This window comes from Panthera pardus, unplaced genomic scaffold, assembly GCF_024362965.1.
Source record: "Panthera pardus isolate Hobbes unplaced genomic scaffold, ASM2436296v1 HiC_scaffold_6, whole genome shotgun sequence".
In the NCBI taxonomy this organism is placed as follows: Eukaryota; Metazoa; Chordata; class Mammalia; order Carnivora; family Felidae; genus Panthera; species Panthera pardus.
Window position 1 is genome coordinate 42,133,629 of NW_026526991.1, and position 23,842 is coordinate 42,157,470.

The 23,842-nt window shown below is 42.0% G+C and overlaps 1 protein-coding gene across 1 annotated transcript; it reads left to right on the top strand.

Moving 5' to 3' along the window:
• Positions 1-13,104: 13,104 nt before the first annotated feature.
• PHLDA1 (pleckstrin homology like domain family A member 1) lies at positions 13,105-19,005 on the top strand. The gene is made up of 2 exons (XM_053895060.1): positions 13,105-14,309; positions 14,784-19,005. The coding sequence occupies exon 1, from the start codon at positions 13,120-13,122 to the stop codon at positions 14,281-14,283; it is 1,164 nt and encodes a 387-aa protein (XP_053751035.1). The 5' UTR covers positions 13,105-13,119; the 3' UTR covers positions 14,284-14,309; positions 14,784-19,005.
• The last annotated feature ends 4,837 nt before the right edge of the window (positions 19,006-23,842 follow it).

The window sequence follows — 23,842 nt, forward strand, 5'->3', positions numbered from 1 at the left end:
CACTGAAGCAGTTATTAGTATTTCTTAATAGTGTGGAACTGGCTTACAGAGTAATACTTAAGAAAAATGGGATTCTACCTCTATTTCCTTTTTAGCTCATTTAATAACAAACCTGAAAGGGGGGAGATACTAGCTTTGATAGAAACATTTTCATTATTCTGTGAATAGGTTAATGATACTGATTGGTATATGATAAGGCCCCTACGATAATTGAATTAACTGTTCTTATTGCTGCTGCTTGTCAGACAGTATGAATTGGTGGGTTTATCTGAGTTGTAGGCCATTTCCATTATTAAAAATAAAAATAAAACTTTGAATTATTGTTTAAAAACCTTATACAATGCAGAAATATTAAGCTAATATTCAGATATCCTTTGAATGCTTGATTTCAGGGCTTGGTTTAGAATTTGAGTCCATTTTTATGGGTTAGTCTTATAAAAATTTTAGTCTATATTTTTGACTAAGTCAAGCCAAATGTTAATTTTAAATGTATAGAGTAAGTGGATAGGTTAGAAGAAGCATATGTTCTTAATAGGAACCTTAGGAAAGAGAAATCATAAGCTACTTTAGTTGTTTTTTTTAATCTTCTGCACTGTGTGTGTGTGTGTATATATATATATATATACATACATATATATATATATATATATATATATATACACACACACACACTTCGTAATTGTGAACTGGATTTTGTTTTGAAAATATGTGTTCATAATTTAGGTAATTTACTACTTAAAGCACTAAGTCTCATAGCTGAAAAGTAAATGTAAATGATAATGGTGAAATTAACTAACTTATAGATGTATAGTGGTGATTTTGTATACTGGTTTAAAAATCCAGGTATCAGAATATAACTTGGGAAAAGCCAAGTTCTTGGACTAATTTAGGGATCACTTATGTGACTTGTGAGAAATGGAAACATCTTTGGAGTGTGAAATTACTTTAAGGATGAGTGTTTATCCATGAGAAATTTTTAATTGATGTATTAATTATATTTAAAAAAAACAATACACTTTGTATCTTGTGTTTCTTCCATTTGACATTCTGTACTTTTAGGTTTTTCCGTTAAAAAATTAAGGTATTGACTAAGTGTAAAATAGATGAGAAATGGAGCATAACAATTTAGAAATAATAAATTGCCAGCAGGAAATAAGTCATTAATCCAGTTGCTTAATTTTCATTTTGGAAATTGAAAATTTGTAGCTTTTGTAGATTTCTTAACTGCTTGTTTTATTATTTTGAAATTCAGGAGAAGATGTTAAAAGTAGTTTTTAGTTCTTCGTGTATTTTAAACTTAAGCCAAGAAGAAGGAAATGGAGATAAATGACCAAAAATGGAAGTGCCAGAAGTTGACAGACCTCATATCAAGAGTTTAATGGTATTGCTATTCATAATGAAGTTAAGCAATTGTGGCTCTTACACATTTTTCATGGAGTGGTAAAGTTTCTACCAGAAGACCAAAACTTAACGTGACAGCTTTTAGCTGGGATTTCATTTGTGTAGTGAGACAAGGAGCCTTTGAGCAGAGCAGTTCAGGGGAAGGTACTGGAGGAAATACACTGAAGGTCCTGAAATAGGACAACCTAGGGCACATTCAAGGTGTTGAAAGAATGGATGGAGATAGAAGGGGCCAAGCCATGGAAGACTGGGCCATAGAAGTCCTTGTAAGCGATTTAAAAACACTAAAAACCACCTGTTGAGTACTTCCAAGTGAGGATGACCTTTCCATGAAGGTAGTGTTTAAACTAAGACATGATAGATCATGCAACTCTTACTCTGAAAATATAGTTGAAAGAATTCTTGTGTATTCTTACATCACCACTTACTGATTTTGCTCCATAGCTCCATATTCTTACGCACACGTATACACATTTTTTCCTAAACTATTTGACAGAGTTTGTAGACATCCTGTCCTTTACATCCTCCAAATGCTGTATCTTCTTAGTATGAAGACATTCTTGCAGAATCACAGTACAAGTAATCAAAATCAGGAAATGTTACTGTGCAGTAAAATTTGTTTTGGCCAGTGAAAATAGATTTAAAAACTGCACACTGAATACTTGTAAGGTATTCCAACACAGTATTTTTTCCTACCCTTTCTCCAGTCCATATTTGTAATTACCGTCATCAAATAGGTGGACCTAGGAATGAGAATTGTAGGTGAGGTTGCTCTGTAGGAATAAGAAACTATGGATAAAAATGGAAAAGGTCTAACTTTAGAGTAAAGCCTTATAAGCCCCTAATCTAGTGACTCATTTTTAAATAAATGTAGGAATAAAATAGTTTTAAATTGGGTAGTAGAATGGTTAAATACAGGCTTTGAGGTTCATCTATCACTGTTCAGCCAGCTTCATTGTTTTGATTTGTGAAGATTGTGGTGAGCACTAATAACGTGTTTGTGCTTGGAGTGCTCGATGTCTATCTACATATACATACGTATGTAATAAGCATTTAGTAAATTTTCTTCCTAAACAAGAAAATCTAGGACTTACAGTTGGGATCACCTTTTACATTGATTTTTGGCATTTAATTTTAGAAATAGTTGATGTGTTTTTGTTTTTCTAAAGGCAAAATGGCTCTTGGCTAAGAAGTGCCCTACTTGGTATACAAAAGAACAGGGAGGCTAAGACTGGATGATAGATAATAAACCTATTCCCCCGTTTTAAAATTTTCGATGTAAAAATTAAAATAGAAAATTTGTTTTCTGAAATCAGCTAGGTTTAAAAAAAATCTCATTACCTATATTTTGTTTTCATATGCTGATTTTTTTGCCTTGGCCTGCATCCAGGAAACTAGGGTAAAATTTATGAAGTCTGATAGTATTTAGATAACGCTCTAAAACACCCAAGTTGTCACTGTTCAGCCCTGACTTTTACCTGGGACTCTGGACATTGCAACAGAGGACTTAAAGGTGGACAATGAGACAGGTGTCTGTTTTGAAATCAGATGTGATTTTAGACTTCAGTTAAGCTAGTCAATATAAGTTTCAAAACTAAAAGCAAAAACTCCTTGCTGTTCACTTGGCTTGGTGAGTGGGCCTACAACCTTTAGGATAACTTAGATATCAACAGCCCAGCCTATGTAACCTGCATTTGCACAGTCTTGTCAGCCCTGCTTGGCTACCTTTTCTTTCACCTTTTTCCTGGCACTAGTCTTGTGCATGTATCTTACTCAACATAGAGTCTCTTTGCATTGATTTAATACCTACTGTGGTTGTCCTTCAGTTCTGAATTGGTTCTCCCGGTTTAAGAAATTTAGGGATGCATGCTCACTGTTGAATTTCCTAACTTGTAGTACTGGGCCTGGAAGATGGTAGGTGTACAGTAAGTTTTTGTACATGTAGATCAAGTAGGATTTATCAGGATGCTTTTCCATTATACCAAGCCATTCTATTGTATGAGGTCATATAGCAAGATAATGATGGGTTCTCATTAGTTCAGTCTCCCTAAGTCAATCAAGATACTCCCAAGTTCCTTTTTAGTGAAATTCCTACATGCTGGGTGGCTTATATTGAGAAAACAGACAAAGTTGGGTTGTATATATTGTTTTAGGAGATCCTGGAGAGTATCGGTAGTTGCAGTTACCTAGTACTGCATAACAAACCACTCTCAAAACTTTAAATATTGAGATTTATTTTGTTGACTCTGCTTGATAGTTCACATCTGCTGTACTGAGCAACATTAGGGGCAGCTTTTGAAGGATAGTGACTGGAATCATCTGAAGGCTCTTGATGCACAGGTGCAGGTGGTTGATGCTGGATGAGCCCTCAGCTGGGATGTGGCTGGATCAGTGCTTTCTAGTACCATATCTGGGTTCCAAGAGTTGCATCTTTTTTATGATCTACTCTGGGAGGTCATCACTTCTGTACGCTATTGGTTATAGAATCAGTCACAAATCCACCCAGGTTTAATTCTGGAGGGGGACTCTACACCTTGCTGAAAGAATGATAAAATTTTGAGTAAATGAACAAATCTTTTAATGGCCATTTTTTTTTTTTTTATGTTTTGAAAATAGAGTTGGCTACAACAGTTTTCCAAAATGACCAGAAACCTAGAAAGTGTAAATTACATACTGTATGCCTGTTAATGGAGAAAGAATGTTTTATTCTATCATATTAGAATCTTTTATCATTTGACTTTATTCTTGATAATTGAGGTTCCCAAACATACACATAATTAGCTCTTTTAAAAAGAAAAAAAAATTTTTTTTTTTTTAATTTTTGAGAGAGGGACAGGGTGTGAGTGGGGGAGGCGTAGAGGGAGGGGAGACCTAGAACTCGCAGCCTCCAGGCTTGGACCTGGAGCACACAGCCCAATACGGGGCTCAAACTCACGAGCTGTGAGATCATGACTTGAGCCAAAGTCGGATGCTTAACCGACTGAGCCACCCAGGTGCCCCATAATTAGCTTATTCTTAATTATAAAATTGTCAAGGTTGATTAGTAAAGAAACCTTAAATGGCAAGTATAAGGTGACTATTAAGTATAGATTTCTAAAGGTTAGGTGTAATATATTGTGAGGAGTTCAGAGAAGAACATTGCTATACTGTTTTAAAACTAGGTGCGACTGTTTTTATAGCATCAATCTTAATCATTTTTGAAAGATCCAAAACCAAGATAATAGAAATAATGCTTTATTTACTCTTTATACTTGATCGAGGATGGTTAAGTAACTTTAACAAGTTCTCACCATTGGGCTATTTTGGAGCCAGTAATTGATGTCCACTTGTTTGGCCTCTGTCTATGCTCCTACCCACACTGAGAAGCCTTCACTGGCTTCCTTGCAGATATTATGTGTGCACTAGTGGTTATGTAGCACTTTAATTAAGCTGGAGATTTCAGGATAGGTACTTTAGAGATTAATCCAGACTTAATTTTAAACAGCATTCAGATATGTACCTGGTTTGCATAGACATGTTGGCCAAACAACAAACCAAATGCGATGAGAGTTAAAAAGCGTTTTCTCCTAGGTGTAAACATAGACGCTGGGGCTGGTTTGGGAGCTTCATAGCTCTCAAGCTTCTGCTTTCCTGTCCTTGGCATATGGCTTCCATCTTTTTTGTTTGTTTTATTGTTTTATTGGCTGAAATGGCTGCTGAGGCTCTTATCCATCATGTCCAGGTTTCAGGCAAAAGTGGGGCTAAAGTAGGCAAAAGATTTTCGGCAGTTATCTTCAAAGAAGAGCCTGTGATTCCTGGTTTAGAGCTCCAGAGGGAGACTGGTAAATAGGGTAGACCTGGACATCTAGAGCCAAAGCTGAGTTTGTGAGGAATTGGGAGGAGGGAGGTTAAGATAGCCACATTGGTCACATACACTAAAGAGTTTCAGGTTTAAAAAAGGATTGTTTGATCATGTATATCCTGAGCACATGAGGCAAGTGACTACTACATAGGTAAATGGGCCCTGGTAAGGTTAAAATTTAGGAATACAGTCCAAAGAATTGAGTTCTGACCAGAGTCCTATACTTCATCTGAGGCTTTTCACTTGATCTCACATGATGCTTTCCTTGGGACTGGGTACACAAATGAGGTTGAGACAATGACTTTAGCAGAAGTGTAAATGGGATCTCATTAAAAAAAAACTTGACGATCTAGATTCTGACCTGTTAAAAACTCAAATGTAGTTTCTCATGTAGTTAGGAGTTGGGTAGCAATTTTGTTTTCCTCTAACAATGAGGTTTGCTTTTAGGTTTAATGGTAATGTGAAAGCTTGCCATAAAAAGATTTCTTGGGTTCTGTCTGGTAAAAGCACCTCCATTTTGGGGGGCTTGGCTACCCCACAGAATTCATTTCATCCCTTTCACTCACCTGTCTTCCATCGGTTATCCTGTCAATCCTGTCATCTGTGACACAACCTCTGCCCTCCAAGTCTTGGCCTATAGCCTGAGTTCCTCTTCTAAAGTAACCCTGCCATTTACAGCACTCAAGTTTATCATATCAGTTTTCCTTCATCCTTCAATTTTTGGAAAGCATTATCTATACTGTTCTTTTCCTCTAATGCCCAACAAAGGCCTTTGCTCATTTACTAAATGTTTTTTTAATGGGTAATCGATAATGGTCAAATTGAATATTCTCTCAGACTATGTGCTGTGTTGTAATAGAAGACTGCAAAAGAAGGAGTCATCTTCAGAATCTAGTCCAAGTGACTATGAGATAAATATTTGAGTTGCGAACAAGAGCGTTTACCTCCTTTGAATAGAAGCAGACTTCGGAAAGGATATTAGGTGCTAATGGAGGGCAGAGACTTGAATGCTATTCAGCTAGGGCAATGCTTAAAGTAAATTTAAAACAAGTTCACCAGAGCTCTCACTGTCAATCATTAGAGTACCCGATGCTTCCCTACTACCACCCTAAAGGCTAGAGTATCAATACTTTTGAGTAGTAGCAGTTTTCTGACAGTATTTACAGTACCCAAGCAAGTTTATCATATCCTCTTAGACTTCATTGGGCTACTTCCCTCTCTGCTCAGATTTAATATCTCCTACATTCTGGATTCAGCATAAAAAGGAGAGCTGGATCCCTGCTCCATGTCATCCACTCATATTTTCATTTGTCGCTTCAAAGCTAAAATTAATAAGTAAATTAGTCCTGAACTCAGTTATTTGTTGGACCTCGTCAATAGTGTCTTCAGCCTGCTTTCTCTATTTTGAATAATATATTTTCCACCAGATCTAACGTTTAGAGTCCTTTGGTGCCAGTGCTGTCAATCAGCACCATCACCAACCTCTAGCATGATCCATTGTGCTACTAGGTCCAATTAAAAAACACTCATTTGAGATGTTAGCTACTGATTAGAAGTAGAGGGGTCTGATTAGGAAGGAATCAACTCAGCCTAAAGAAATCTAAGATGTGGGATTTGAATTGGGCTTTGGAGAACAAAGGACTTGACAAGGTTGGAAAAGATTTGGTGAAGTAAGACGGCACGAGTAAGTGACGACCTAATGTAGGGTTGATTGGAAGGAAACTAAATTGCAAAGGCAGGTAGGACTTAGTCTGAGAAAGCCTGGCTTTCCATGCCAGGGTAAGGAGTTGGAATGTTCTATACAGTGGGAGGCGATTAAAAGTTTTCTATCATTCTAGGAATGGAACTAGTAGCAATGTAACATCAGGAATGGTATAGATTCAAGTGGTTAGGCTATTACGAGAGTAGATGAGAGGAAAAACCTGAATTGGGCTATTGGCAGAAAGGACAGAGACAGCTGATTGGCAATGTTTTAACCACAAATGGGTTGTAATAGTTTTTAAAACCCTTGTGTATAGGGCACCAAACACCCTTTTCAAATTCCCACTTGTCCTAAGCTGTGTTATACAAATTGGTCACTAGGAGGCATCAGTTCATCAACTAAGAAGCTGAAAAAGGCAGGTAGGCAGATGCACCCATGAAGTCTGGATAGTCCTGTATCTAATTGAGAATACTTAACATTTCCAACTGCATTTTGGAGATTAGAGTCTTCAATAAAGGATTTCTGCTGAGTAGTATCTTAAAATGAACTGAATGGCTAAAAAGTGTTAAATTACAGACAGTGTAAGACCTTCAGGTGTTAGAGTGACCAGACATTTTCATAGATCATTGAACTTTTAGCTATTTTTTGAAAGATACTTGAACTTTGCTGTATCCAAATCTTTAATCATTGCTGAGAGTCTACTGTGTGTTGCAAATTAGGAAGTTCATAGATTTTATAACCTTCTAATCACGTTGTAAGTGAAAGTAAGTAGTTTTTGTTATTAAATTACCAAGTTCTGTTAAATGGCTTTAAGTCAATATTGATTAATGGACTTTTTTAAAAAAATTTTTTAAATGTTTATGTTTGAGAGACAGAGACAGAGTGTGAGCAGGGAAGGGGCAGAGAGAGAGGAAGACACAGTATCTGAAGCAGGCTCCAGGCTCCAAGCTGTCAGCACAGAGCCCAATGCGGGGCTTGAACCCACGAACTGTGAGATCATGACCTGAGCGAAGTCGGACACTTAACCAACTGAGCCACCCTGGTGCCCCTAATAGACTTTTAAACAAGTAGTTGGCTATATGCCAAATAGGAGAAACTGCTACAACTCAGTTCCATTATTTTTCCCTCTTTTTGATTACTCTTATTAGAAACCAGTAGGATGACAGTTTGTATAAATACCTCTCATAATGTTAAATTGCATGTTGCTCAGAAAAGTTTGTAGGACTTCTAGATAGCGCCTATAGAATATAAAAGCATGTAAGATCTAGAGAGAGGCCCAGTGTGTGTAGTAGTTATCCATTTTAAAAGATTATACCAAGTACATATTGGTATGGAAAGTTTTGGAAATTTTTCCATAAAGTCTTTTACAGTTTGAAAGCTTTTGAAGGGATGCATTATGAAAAATCCGTTACAAGCCTTTGAAGAGCTTGATTTTCCTTTTATATTTCTTTTTTAATGTTTTATTTATTTATTTATTTATTTATTTATTTATTTAAGAGAGAGGGAGACAGAATCCAAAGCAGGCTCCAGGTTCTGAGCTATCAGCACAGAGCCCGATGCGGGGCTGGAACCCACGAACCATGAGATCACAACCTCAGCCAAAGTCAGACACTTAACCGACTGAGCTACCCAGGCACCCCTGATTTTCTTTTTAGGACAGATAGGGGCTTCTGATTCAGTTTAAATTGTACATATACTGAGCTCCTATTTGCCAAGAATTGTATGAGGTGATTGAGACACATTAAAACAATGATCCTTACTCTATTGAAGAACTTACATTCTATAGGAAGGGGAACTGAAGTTATAGGCATAATAAATTATTCAATAGATGTTAGGAGGTAATACATACTGTGGAGAAAATTAAGGGGAATGGGGTGGTGGCAATTTTAGAGTGATAGATAGGCCTCATTGAGATGATACTTGAGCAGACTTGGAGGAAGTGAGATGACCCTGACTGCTTTGTTGAAAACTATAAGACAGTAATGAAAGAAGTGGAGAGATACGGACAGAGTATATAGTTTGAAAGCCTAGTTGATGGAATTTCCTGACTAAATTTGTGGATTGAGTATCAATCCACATGAGTGAAGGATATACTACAAGGGAGGCACGCTTCTATATATTTGCAGTCCTGGGGCGAGACTGCAATGGAGACACAAATGGTTAAATACTTAAAAGCTTCATTGAATGAAAATATATTCAATGCACATATCTTGACAATTATATCTACATAAGCACCTGAAAAGCCAGGTCTGATTTATTAAAGTCCAGTGCCACAACATTACTTGAGAGTAGAGCGGATCCCCAGTCCTTCCTTCTCTTCCTATCCCTGTCTCTGAATTGTGTGGCAAGGGGCCTCCTACACATCTGTTTGGATATACTAGCCTGCATGTTCAAAATCTGTCCACCCCTTTTACACACCAGTGCACACACTGGTGATGTAATGCATTCTCCGCAATAGTTGAGGCCATTTAGGAAGGGTATTTGGGATCCTGAGTACCTGGAGTTGGTCTAAAATGAGTATGAACTCCAGATACGCATGTCATTTTGACTCGTCTAAAGCTCAGGGCTCTGGATAAGGGCCTCCCAACTTTTAAGGGCAATACTGCTTCAAGGGTTTCGGCCTGAGCCACTGTACTGGTGGAATTGCCATCAGCTGAGAAAAGGGCTGCAGGTAGAGCAGATCAGGGTGAGGAGACAAGTTTGGGAGGACATATATTTGAGTCCTTTACTAGACATCCAAATGATACTGTACAGAAGAGTAAAAACAAAAAAATTTCAATTTACAGTAGCCATGGCCTGAACATATCAAAACTGAAGGCTGTTAAAAATGAAACAAAACAGGGGCGCCTAGGTGGCTCGGTTGGTTGAGCGTCTGACTTCAGCCCAGGTCATGATCTCACGGTTCGAGAGTTTGAGCCCCGCGTTGGGCTCTGTGCTGACAGCTCAGAGCCTGGAGCCTGCTTCTGATTCTGGGTCTCCCTCTCTGCCCCATCCCCACTCATGCTCTGTCTCTGTCTGTCTTAAAACATTAAAAAATTTTAAATGAAACAAAACAAACTATTAAACACACCATGGCTTTAACCCCAGATCCTTGCTGAATCAGTTCCATCCAGGAATTTGTTTTAACCAGTTGTATATAAACCTATGGTGGACTCCATCCTACCCAGAGATTTTTCTATTTTTTTTTTTATTAGCAAAAGCTCTGTGAACCCTACTTTCTATGGCCTAAAAATCCCCTTAGACTCTTCCTTCTAGTGAACTCTCGTGAATGTGTTCACCAGTATTTGTTCTCTTGCCTGGCATGTTAGTATTATTATTTTTTTTTAAGTGTGGTGGCCTTTGTTTTATTCTTTAGCAACAAGTAGTTGGATACAGATTGGGGAGTCTGGCATGTCACCGAAAATGATGAGACTGGTCGAGACCAATAAGTGAGTAGAGATAAGGAGAAGCAAGGACTGTGCTCTGGAGCATTCCAAGACTAAAAGATGGGGGAAGAGGAGGAAGCTGCAGAGGATCCGGAGACAGTGACCAGGGAGGTAGAAGGGAAACTAGAGCAATGTCCTGGAAGCCAGGTGAAGAGCTATCCAAGAGGGGAAAACCATCAACTGGGTCAGGTGTTGCTGATGTACAACCTGATGTAGACAGTTTAAATCCGCCATTTCAAATTGGTTACCAAAGCAATGATTTCATTAGTGTGCTTTCTCAACTTTAGTAACTTGTAAGTGACAGTTGTAGAGTCTCATTATATCTATGGCTAAAGTTGCAGTATTTGGGTTACAGTTATTTCCTGTAATTTATTTTTGTATGTGTGTGTGAATTTATTTCATGGTCTTTTTAAAAAATGGCCAAGGGGGCCATTTTTGTGAATTGGTAGTGACTTTTTTTTTTTTTTTTAACGTTTATTTATTTTTGAGACAGAGAGAGAGCATGAACGGGGGAGGGTCAGAGAGAGGGAGACACAGAATCTGAAACAGGCTCCAGGCTCTGAGCTGTCAGCACAGAGCCCGACGCGGGGCTTGAACTCACGGACCTCGAGATCATGACCTGAGCCGAAGTCGGCCGCTCAACCGACTGAGCCACCCAGGCGCCCCTGGTAGTGACTTTTGAAGTAAACTAAGAGCAAAGTTGTCACTGAGCTCCAAGATTCCTACACACTTGCGATTTCCAGTAATCGATGCACTGTGGTCAGAGAAGGCACATTGTACACTGACTAAATCATTGTGAGATACCCAGCTGGAAATGGAGTGGTAAAGTATCTGGTTAAAGTAAGTGCTTTTGAAAACCATGCTGGTTTTCAGACATTTTGAAGTAATTTAGAATGCATCTGCCCCATCCTGATTAGCTGCGTAAGGTTAGATAACACCAAACATCCCTTCTAAGAAAATGGCTTGCCACTTCAAGATTACATCTTAGTTTTTTACCCAAGGTTTGTATTGTATCATTTCTCCACATGAAACGTCTTCCTCAACTACACCTTCTCTCAGAGACTCTAAATTGCACACTATCCTTCCCAAATGAGCAGAAGAATGGCATTCTGTTAAAAAGATGAACAGCTGGTCATGTAGAAATTCCCTGGAATGTTCACTTGTCCTGCGAAGGCAAGCAGAGAAGCGAGCTGTGAGGTGCAGGGTTTGTCACTGGTACACGGAATTGTTCATTTTTAAACAATGTTACTAGAAATCTTTATATGATTCAAATACTTGCCTTTCTCCATTAACAATTGGAAGGCGCTGAGAACCTGCCAAATGCAATTCAGTGGGACTAAGGACGGTGCTGGAATTGTCTCATTTGTTAAGACACTGTTTCTTACGTTAAGATTCAGGACTCTCCCGTGTTTAAAAGTTATCCTGTGTTTTCAATTACCTTGGGATTCAGTTGGAAATTTTTCGCATGACATAAAGGATTTGACTCTTCCTCCCACAAGCTCATCTCTCATTTCTTCCCTTGTTGAATTCTTTGTTTCAGCCGTAGGAAACTAGCTGATGAGCTAACTCCTCCCATCTTTCTTGGGCACAAGGAGCAGTCTTTCCTCTTACTTTGGCCAACTCGGGTTTGTCCATTCTTCATTTCTTCGTGTGTTTCTTCTATGTATCCTCAGGGTCGATTCACAGCTGGGTCTGTTTACTTAATGAATTTCCCCACCAAGAGGTTTGGTTTCGGTTTGTGCTCTATTTTGTTTTGTTTTCCAGAATTTCTATAGAATTTTTAAAAAATGAGTGTAGTAGGAGGGAGCTACGGGCGAGTACAGCATTACCTCCCCCAGGTCACAGATAAGTGAGATTGCAAAAACAGATCTGGCCCGTTAGGCGTTCCCAAAGAGAGACCCGTGGAAGCCAACCGGCTGTTTGGAGGGCTAAGCTGTGCCTTAAAGTGTGAGGTTTCTCAGCCCTGGACAGTCCCCGGATTTGTAACTGGAGTTGAGTTAATGTTGTGAGATGTTGCAGGCCCGTACGGATGGGTCAAGAAGGAATCCGGAGAGCTTGTCTCCCGGGTAAAGATTGGCTAGTGCCGGAGGTCCCGGGTCGAGAAAAGGAAGGCCAGACGTCCTGTGAAGTGAGTCCCCCTTCTCTAACCCTTCCAAACCGGACATACGTAGCGCTATGGCCTTGATCGCCCTCTCTGCTCCAAGAAGAGCTAGTTAATGACTGTGAGCAAATAGGAGTGTGAAGACAGCGTGTCCTCTGGGGCCTTTGTGCCCTGAGCTGTTTACGTAGGGTCCGGGGGACTCACACTTCCGCGGGACTCCGCGGCTCGCGAGCCTTACCCCCAGCCTCCTCCCTCGGACACTGGCTTTGCGAGATCTCCGGGCTCATCGCGAATGCCTGGGTTTGGTCCCCGAGGGCAGCGAGACAGCTCGGCATTCCAGGCACTGTCTGGTAGCCGTACCCACCCTCGCAGCCCTATGCTCATTTTCTGAGGCTGTTAGCACAGAGCCCCGCCGGCCGGGATAGGCGGGACGGCAGGATGGCCTCTCGGCGCCCTCTGGGTGTCGGCACTCGTCGCCGGGCAGCTGGGGCGCCCAGGGCCGTCGCCCTACGCACAGACGAGGAGTTTCCGGGGCTGGAGTCCCTGCAGCCAGCGCAGGGAACGAGCGCGGAAGAGAGTGGGCGGCGGGAGGCGGAGCAAGAGATGCGGGGGGCGTGGACGCGGCCCGCTTTGGAAAGGCCCCAAGTTAATGAGGCGTGCGCCGGCAGCAGAGCGCCTTTCCGAGCTGGGCTTTCCCTCGCGGTGCGGGCGCCAGGAGCCGCCTTTTCCGCTGGGTGTCACTCGGGGGTGGGGGGGATGGCCCATTCAAAAGCGCCGCGAGGGGGCCCGGCCAGTGCCTTTCAGTGAGCGCTCGCAAGAGGACGGCAGAGGCCCGGAGGCTCGCTGCTCCGGGACCTTGTGGCGCATCAGGACGCGGCTGCCCTCCTGCCCGGACCCCGAGCCGCCTCCGCCGCCGTCGCTCTGCTTCCTGCGCGTTAGCCTTCTCTGCGCGCTCCGGGCAGGCGGCCGCGGGAGCCGCTGGGGCGAGGACGGCGCGCGGCTGCTGCTGCTGCCCCCGGCCCGGGCGGCTGGAAGTAGAGAGGCCGAGCCGATCGGCGCCCCTCCCTATGCCGGGAGGATGTTGGAGAGCAGCGGCTGCAAAGCGCTGAAGGAGGGTGTGTTGGAGAAGCGCAGCGACGGGTTGCTGCAGCTCTGGAAGAAAAAGTGCTGCATCCTCACTGAGGAGGGGCTGCTGCTCATCCCGCCCAAGCAGCTCCAACACCAGCAGCAGCAGCAGCAGCAGCAGCAACAGCCCGGGCAGGGGCCGGCCGAACCGTCCCAACCCGGAGGGCCCGCCGTGGCCAGCCTCGAGCCGCCGGTCAAGCTCAAGGAATTGCACTTTTCCAACATGAAGACCGTGGACTGCGTGGAGCGCAAGGGCAAGTATATGTACTTCACTGTGGTGATGGCCGAGGGCAAGGAGATCGACTTTCGGTGCCCGCAGGACCAGGGCTGGAACGCCGAGATCACGCTGCAGATGGTGCAGTACAAGAACCGTCAGGCTATCCTGGCGGTCAAGTCCACGCGGCAGAAGCAGCAGCACCTGGTCCAGCAGCAGCAGCCGCAGCCCCAACCCCAACCCCAGCCCCAGCCCCAGCCCCAGCCTCAGCCTCAGCCCCAGCCTCAGCCTCAGCCCCAGACACAATCTCAGCCGCAGCCCCAACCCAAGCCCCAGCCGCTCCACCCATATCCGCATCCGCACCCTCACCCGCACCCGCACCAACTACCGCACTCGCACCAACAACCGCTCTCACAACCGCTCTCGCAGCCGCACGGCCACCGGCTCCTCCGCAGCACCTCCAACTCTGCCTGAAGGGGGCAGCACCCGGGCCAGACAAGGTAAGGTCCCGGCAACGCGGGCTACTCAGGGCCTTTCCGAGGAGTAGGTCTCGGGGCGGGCGGGGGGAGTAGGTCTTGTGCGGAGGAGTAGGAAGCCTAAGTCACGGGTTTGGCGCTTGGAGAGGAAAATGAGAAATTATTACTAGTTTCTGCAGATGTGGAAAGAAGGGAAGCAAGCTGGAGCCTGGAAAGGCCGGGCAGAGAGGGGAGGATGGGGAACTCGGGCCAGGCTGGGAGGCCTCGCGGACCGGCCTCCTCCCGACCCTGGCCCGCGCGGGGGTCCGTGGTGCGCTTCCCAGCCACGCCGCGGGCTCCCTCTGTCGCCTCCCACGTGCCGCTTCGCTGTGTCTGGGCACTCGAGGGAGAGACGCCGATGTCTTTCCGAGCACGCTCTGTGCACCGGACTGGCCCGAAGAGAACTGGGTCGTGGAGGATTCTGAGCCACTTACTTCATTGCCTGTCATTTCTTTCCAGGTTTTGAGGACTTGAAGTGGGACGAACACCTGTCTATTGTCTTCACTTGAATCGAAAACAAAAGTCTCCCCGCCCTGCACGAGATCGAGTAGTTTGGACCTCACCCGACTGATAACTTGAGATTCCTCTTAGTTTTCTGCATACTCTTCATCACAATGCAGGAGACGGTTTCAGTCCAGAAGGCTTTATTTATGAACCTTTGAAAGGCTCTTCCAGTATGGTGGACCTTCTAGGAGCGATGATGTACTGTAATTTTATTTTAATGTATTTTGATTTATGACTATTTATTAGTTTTTTTTAATGCTTGTTTTAAGACATTTCTGAATGTAGGCCGTTTTCCAAAAGAGAAACTTTTATTTTCAAAAACCTATTCCCTAGTAAGTTCTGATCCTGGAAAAGAAAAAAGTAGAAGGGCGGTGGAGGGGAAAACCATTAAGAACTCATTCGATATTCCTAGGCATTTTCAGAAGGTCTGACACTTTCATTGTTATGCCAGGTGGTTGAAATTAAACTCTGATATTACTTCATTTTTTTTTTGAGATTTTTTCTTTAGACATATATTTTCTGTAGAAGTTTAAGAAAGCTAAGTGTTCAAAATTGTGTAATTATGAAAATCTAACTGCTTTTCTAAAAGGAAATTCATAGTAGTGATATCTAATTCCAAATATTTAAACCATAACCCAAGGTGACAGCAGGATGAGCATATCTTGAATGTACGGTAGGGCTGGGTGTAATGTAGGAAAAGCTTTGCTTGTATCATCCGTTTGAAGGGCTTAGTAAGGAGATTTCCATGGTTTCTGAGTATGACTGCCTTAGGTGTTTCCTTTCAAAAAACACAGTGCGGGGGAAAGAAAACCATTCAGCTTGCTTAAGAGAACATTTGTGCTCTTATCCACACGAGAGATTACCCTTCTCGAAGATCTTCGCATGCTCTACTTGAACCACGTTTTCTGACCCTTTTACCCTAGGGTCTAGAAATACACCCTAGAATCTCATAGCTTAAAATACAGTTTGTAAATATTTCAAAGGACCAGGGGTCATTGCTTTTAGGTATTCATACTGAAAATAACGTTGATCAGAGAAACCCACTGTTTTACTTTTCATGGCTCTGTGAGAAATTTGAGGGTTCTATGTTTTGTAGTTAGGTTAGCTAAACTCAGAAATTGAAAAAGGAAGGACAGGATAAACACTGGATTTTCAGTGAGAAAACAACCCAGTCTTGTTTTAGCAGCCACTTGTTCAGGAGTCTGAGGGGCGGGGTGGCGGGGGGAGGATGTGCTTTTAAAGGTAGAACAAGCCCTCCTCTGTGTCAAATCAAAAGGATGGTCAGAATCCACAAGGGCAGATGCTACTTAAGCTTAAAAAGAGCATAGTTGATACCAAATCTTCCTGGGGCTGAAAATCACTTCCTATCTGCATGGCTTTACTGACAGTCTCTGTTTCCCATTACCTTTTCCGCAAAGTCTTGATCAGTATTTTTCCAGCACTCAAATTGGAATGGTCAGGATTAGGCGATTGCTATGTTATGTGGTCAAGAAATGAAAATAGAATTTTATGCTAGAGATGTCTTTATTCTCCTTCCATCTAGAAAGGAGTCTCAAGATCAGATTCCTGTTTAGCGCAATATTGAAATGATGAAACTTTGAGATCACAACCCGAATCTGAAAAGTTGTGGGGCAAGACTACAAGTCAGGCAAATGGCAAGCAGAACTGAATTGGGCTGTCGCTTTCAGTGGCTAAGGCACGGTTGTGAAAATACGCTGTAAAGATTTTATATATACAGGATACAGGCAACTCAGACAGCAAATCTGAAGAGTTCTTAAGTGTGATTTGGCTTCTGAGAAACTACTGCTGTGCATTTTAGAGAATGCCTCTTTGTACTGTCATTTTAATACATGCAGATCATATAACCCCCAATTAAACCGCAGTTTTTTATGTCAAGTTTTGTGCTATAAAAATAGTAAAGTCCATACCAAATATTTTTAAAATTGAGATTCACGTAGGCTTTTAAAAGACATTTGTTACGTTGTTAGATTACATATAGGCCAGGTAGTATTGTTGAAAAAAAATCTGCCTGGGCTCCCTCCCGGCTGCTGGAATCCTCTGGCACTCCCTCCCCTCCCCCACCACAATGGCTGTGGTTGTTAATGGGGCCACCAGAATCATGGTTCTTTATCTTGTCTTTCCACAGCCCTTATTCCTTGGTCTGCTGTGATATTTACATTGAGTTGGCCCTCTTAGTGGCTCTCTCGTCTGAACCCCTCTTAGCATTTACCTGTGAAACCTCAGAAATTAGGAAGGAGAGGAATAGGATGTTTTTTGTTGTTTGACACTTTGAAATGATTGTGGCTGAATAATTTTTTCAGAATAACAACAACAAAAAAAGCACGCTTACCAAAACAAAACACAAATGCAAATCACTTAATGTGATTTGCAGTGGCAGAATTCTACCATATTCTCTAAGAAAATGATACAAACCACTTAAGGTATTCTGAGGCCTGACAAATCACCTTCATGGGAAAAGGTAAAAATGATTCTTTCAATCCAAGACAAGGAAAGGGGAAGGGGCAGGTCCATAGAAGACGCACCCCTTAAATAAACACAATGTAAAAAGTTGGAAAAACTAAAAGGAATGTCCCCATCTGGAAACTGAACTTTTGTCCTTGAACTTGGGTTGACACCGAGGCCTTGTACACAGCGAGCTCAGTAACTATTTGTGGAGACAAATTAATGAAAGAAGGAAAAAATATGTAACTCCCAGTATCCAGGAGGTGGTTTCTCCTGCCTCACACAGTGCTTCCTTCACTTGCTTTCTTGTCGTTCCCCAAGAACAAGTAATACCAGGCAGGCTAAGCCTCATGACGAAGCTCCTTAGACATACTTTCTTAGCAGAAATGCACGTAGATCTATCTGCGTATGCCCTACAGGGAGTGCTGAGGTCAGGGAGTAAACGGTTATAAAGGACCCTTTCAAAATGAACATTTTCGTCATAGAGGAAGTTGGGATTCTCTCATCATGGGAGAAACCAAACTAACTGTATAATTTCACTTCTCATGTTTTTTTTCCAATGGAGGTTTAAACAACAACAAAAAACTCAACCTCAACTCATTGCTTAAAGGAGATCCCTTTCCACGTAAACACCGTGAGGAAATCTGGCTTAAACCCAAAGGCCCGCTTTAACTCCTTCCTGCTCTGGTGTACTAATGCTGTATTTCTCTTAGACAGACCCCTCACTTTAAATCTGACGCTCCGCGAGCGTGTTGCCAGTGTGTGGGTGGGAGCACACTGCTTGTTTTCTGTTCCCCGGGGAAAGCGACTTGGTTTTAGCTTGGCTCCAATCATTTGCAGGCTGAGAAGAGGGTCTGAGGCTTGAGTGAAGCTGGAGCCAGCAATCCCATGGATCCCAGAGCTCTGTAGGTGAAACCAGGCCTGTGAACATCCCTTCTCTCTTCGTTGGGTCAAACTGATTTGCTTTTGCTTTACCAATAAACTGCCTTCAGCAGCAGAATCATATTTAAATTTGGGGATTACAGAGCTTGATATTGAGTATATCAGCGATTCTCCCGAGAGAAATATACCTGTTCACTTAAAGCAACCTAAGATGTATTAATTGTGGAATTCTGGTGAATGGGTTTTAGAGAACTGTTTTCTAAATTCTTGACACAATTCGAAGGGTGACTTTTTCATCTGCGGTGTTGAGCAGCCAATCTAGATTTACAGGAGATTGGATGACAAAGTGGTCTGTGACTTTGTTGGCAGGACATTTGCCGAATGGAGGATAGGAGCCAACAGGGTTTTCCTGCCAGGACATTATTGTCCAGTGAGGGCAGCGGAAGGGCTCTGGAAACATCCGCAGAAAAGCAGAAAAGCTGTGAGACCTTCCCCAGCCTGCTCTTCAGCCGACCTGTCGGTGATCAGTTAGGCTTTGAGGAAGATTTTAATAATAGGTGGTTCTTCGAGATCACTGTATTTATTTTGAGAAGAGGACGCGATGGTCCGTTACATGCCGCTGTCGATCTTAAAGTCTTAGAATATGCAGATGTCAGCTTCTGAAAACCAAGCATCACCAGGTACCAAATGCTTTAGAAAGTATCCCATTTGTGAACTCAATAGTGTGGTCATAGTTTGTATAAATATGTCTCAAATGATTTTGGAGAGATGTGATTTATTTTTCATATTTTCAAAATGCATTCCATTTCAAATAAAGTATCTATGGAGATGACCAATCTGTGCATCTTTTGGCGGCCTTACGTGGTGCATACAGTGTGGTCCCCCTAGGAGAAAAGTTCTAAAGGCCTTGGCTGTTATGAAGGCCATGGCCATTCTGGGAAGGAAAGGACCGTTTTCAAGGTTGGGAATTCTTTTTGAAAAATTACCTGGGAGTTTTTAATAAAGAAGATAGTAATTCCCTAAGATCTTTTGATGAAACAACTAGCTTCCAGGATGCTAATGAATATGTGTTGGATTTTCCATAGCCCCCCAGAGGATGAGAAATGGTACCTAGTGATTAGCTTGAAGGCAATTTTCTCTGAAAATTCTATAGCTCCCTATAGAATTGGTTTTTGGTGTTTATTCTTTTAATGTTTAAAATTTTTTCTTGAGAGAGAGTGTGCAGGAACAGGGTGGGAGGGGCAGAGGGAGAGAGAGAGAGCGAGAGAGGAAAGAGAGAGGGAATGTTAAGCAGGCTCCATTCTCAGCATGGGACTCTATCCCGAGACCCTGGGATCATGACCTGAACTGAAATCAAAAGTTGGACACTCAGCCAACTGAGCCACCTGGGTGCACCCCTATAGAATTGTTGGGGCCTGTCTCAACAGTGAATTTGCACTGCAGTTCAACTCTCCCTCTCCCCAATCTTGTTTCCTTTGTTCCCTCACAGCTGAGGTTCCCAGGAACCCTGACCCCCCTCCCCTTCTTTCCCCCAAAATCTCCTGCAATCAAATCTGAGAGTCTCAAAACCTATTTCTCAGGGAACCCCATCTATGACTATGTCTGTGCATGAAGATATATAGGAAGAATGTATGAATACACATATATATGTATGTATATATATATATATATATATATATATATGTATTTATAAATGTATATACATAACATAATGGTTAGGCCTATGCTTTAGAGTGGAAGCTCTCAACCTGGGGAGATTTCATTCCCCGGGAGACATTTGACAATATTTGGAGACATTTTTGGTTTTCACAACTGGTGGTTTTCCAGAACTGTTTTCAAAACGCTTTGGTTTTCACAACTGGTTGGGTATCAGTGTTCACAGTGCTCAGGACAGACCTTCACAACAAAGAATTATTTAGCTCAAAATGTCAATAGTGCCAAAGTTGAGAAACCATGCTTTAGAATCAGATCGTCTCGTTCTTATTAGTTGAGTCCCCTTTGGCAAGTAATTTATTTTAGCTTCAGTTTTCATGTGTAAAATGCAGACAATGATAGTACCTGTCTCGCAGAGTTGTGAACCCAATACTAGGTGGTTCACATAAAGGGCTATTGCTATTCCTGTCACAAAGTAAGCATTCAACAAATAAGCATGGTAACTGTCATCCTAATTATTATTATTTAAAGTCATATGGCAACATAGTATCCCATTGTTTTGATATATTATTTCATCAATTTTCCTACTGTCATCTAGTGAGTTCCTGTTTTCCTTTTTAAAGTTTATTTATTTATTTTGAGAAAGAGAGAGAGAGAGAGAGAGAGAGCACTTGCATGAGAGGGGGAGGAGCAGAGAGAAAGGGAGAAAGGATCCCAAGCAGGTTCCATGCTGTCAGTGTGGAGCCCGACTTGGGCCTCAACCCACGAACCATGAGATCATGACCTGAGCCATAATCAAGAGTCAGATGCTCAACCGATTGAGCCACCCAGGTGCCCCATTAGTTCCTGTTTGTTTGCTATTATCAATATTGCTGCAATAAATATCTTCATGTGTTCATCATATTGAAAAGAGCAAGGACGTGGATTCTAGTTCTGACTCTGCTCAGTCATGTGACATTAGGCAGCTCATTTCATCTCTCTGAGCCCTAGTCTGCTCATTTTAAGTCGGAATAGTAGCCCTGCCCTTGAGGAGATATTATGGACACACTATGAAGTGTAAGTGAAATCTGCATGAGTTCGAGTCCCAGAGCCATCACTTAACCAATTTACTTACAGCAAGTTTTTATGCAAATGAAAACATTGTTACTATCTGGATAGCATTTTAAGAGAGATTAGACATTATATCTATAAATCTGTTATACCTATAGATATTAAATGTATATATATATATATATATGTGTGTGTGTGTGTGTGTGTGTATGTGTGTTTTCCAATCCAAATAATTTAGATTTAAGAAGTAGAAGGTTATTGCAACTAAAAAAAAATAGCATCAAGTAATTCTTAGGTTTCTTTTTGTAGAATTTGAGCCAAATTTATACTTACATTAGAGTCAAAAGAATCATGTGAACATAATACTGAGACTATCCAGAATTATTGACAGAGGAAAACCTGAGGAATGAACTCACTGGCCATTGAACAGGTGTTATTACTTGCTTTGCTTCTTTTTCAGAACCTTGTTGGAAACTCTTGCCACATAGAAAGGCAAACAAGTGTCACGGTGTGAGTGTTCTAGATCCTGGGTCCTGAATGCCTACAAAGTGAGTCTGGGTCTCAAAGATGGCATAGGTGGGGGCCAGAGGACTTTGGAGATTTCAGGGATGTGGGTGGATTGGGGATGTAGGCAGGTCTTCTTGGTCTGAGAAGGGTTGTTTCGAATCTGACTTTAGTTTGAAGAGATCGTTAGCACCTGAGGACAGAGGGAGGTCCACTTTGTTACCTGATAGGTCACAATTAACTGCTCCGAGATAGAGTAGATGTGGAAGTGGCTTATTCCCTGCCAGGGCATTTACCTGAAGCAGTTGATGTTTGCTTAGACTCCAGAAATGAAAACTTGAAAAATAGTCCATGTGGTTATGTTGCATACTCTCAAAACCCTGCCAGAGTCATTTATAAGAGAGTGAGCAAACACGGACTGCCGTCCCGTAGGGCCACACAGCCCGATGAATGAGTATTCGACTGTTGTGCAGAAAGAAACAGGAAATGACTCTTGAGGAGGCTCAACGTTTTAATTATGTCATTGTCCTCCGCTGGCTCTCGCCCGACGCTCATAGTTCACACAGGTCAGTTATTTTGCAATTATTTTGAACGTTGCTGTAGCAAATTCTACCAAGTAGAGCAGCTTGACTCCGTCAGGGCTGACTCATCACCTCAAAAGAGCAGACCGGCTTTGTGACTAATCACAGTCAAGGAAGCCAAACTTGTAACAGTTTTAGGTATATTCTCTTTCTACTTTTTCACTGTTGAAGAAATGCTCATTTCTACAAAGCTTGGCTGCAGTTGTCAACGCATACCTACCTTTAAAGATCCTTCTAAGTAATTCCCATTATTTATGTGCACGTGTGTGTGTGTGTGTGTGTGTGTGTGTGTATGTGGTTCACTTTTCTTGCTGGTAACTTTCATGGCTAATGAAGGCAGGTCGGTCAGTTTTTTGTTGTGGAATGTGACATCTGAAACAGTACTGGGCAGACTTAACTTCCTCCAAGCTTTGAGGTTTAGCCTCACCCTGCCTGAACTCGTATTACAAAGCAGTGGTCTGTGGTAGAGACAGATCCCTCTGCAATTTCCTGTTACCCTGTTCTAACACCACCACTGGAGGGAATGGCTAGGTCTCAGTAACTGTACCCTTAGTTTGTGACAACAAAGGAGACTCTTTTTTTTTTTTTAATGATTATTTTTGAGAGAGAGAGAGAGGGAGGGAGACAGAGACTGGGTGTGAGTTGGGGTGGGGCAGAGAAAGAGAGGGAGACACAGAATCTGAAGCAGGCTCCAAGCTGTGAGCTGTCAGTACAGAGCCCGATGCCGGGCTCGAACTCACCAACTGCGAGATCATGACCTGAGCAGAAGTTGGCTGCTTAACTGACTGAACCACCCAGGCGCCCCAACAAAGGAGACTCTTAAGGTCGATATCAATATATGAGTTGTGTGAGAGTGAATGTGATCCTTCTACAAGGCAGAGGCTCACTATTCAATAATTGTAAATATTGCCAGAAGTTCTAGTTCGATCCTGATGCCTAGAAAAAGTGCCCGGCAGCTACTGGAAGCTGCATGGCTGTCTCAATAGCTAGTGGACCCTCCTTTGTATTTGCCTTCTATACAGTGGTAGGCAATAATACCTCTCCTAGAGGAGAGGTGAGTTTGACACCAGGGGGGAAAATGGAATTTTAGGAGTTTAGACAGAGTCTCCTTAATCTTTCCCTTTTTTGCAGATGAAAAAATGAAGCTAAGAGGGGTCAATGGCCTGCCCACGGTCACACAGCCAGTTAAAGTCAATGTCAGATTAGAATCCAGTTCCCTGATGTTTTTTTTTGTTTTGTTTTTTGTTTTTTGTTTTTTTTTTTTTGAGGGGCAATGAGAGAGAGAGGGGAAAGGGAACAGAGAGAGATGCCAGGCTCGAGCTCACCAACTGTGAGATCATGACCTGAGTTTAACCACTGAGCCACCCAGGCACCCAACTTCCCTGATTCTTAATTAATGCTTTTCCCACTGTACCACTACTTTGTGAGGTATGGAAGATAATTTATGTAAATTCAAGGTGTTGTCCTTCTTGTGGATTGTCCCTTGAAGAATTCAGATGTCATATCTTTTCCCCCCAAAAGTACACATTTTTGTTTAAATTACATAGACCATCTTAAGAAGTTTATAGATATTGAAAATAAACACTTAATTTAATTCCACAATTTTAAAAAATGAGTTGTGACTTAAACCTTTCAAATATAATCCATATGGGTTAACAGAAACCTTAAGCAAGAGGAAAATTCACAAAAGGTATATCTACATAATATATTTTTATGTATATATTTAATTTATTGAAAATCATTTATTTAGACATTGGGTTAAAAAGCTATTTGGAATTTATTTTATCATACGACTTCTGAACTATTCATGGAATGTTTCCAGTATTACTAGTCACCCCTGAGGTCTTGAAATTATCTGCGAAGCTGAGAATGTTGAAGTGA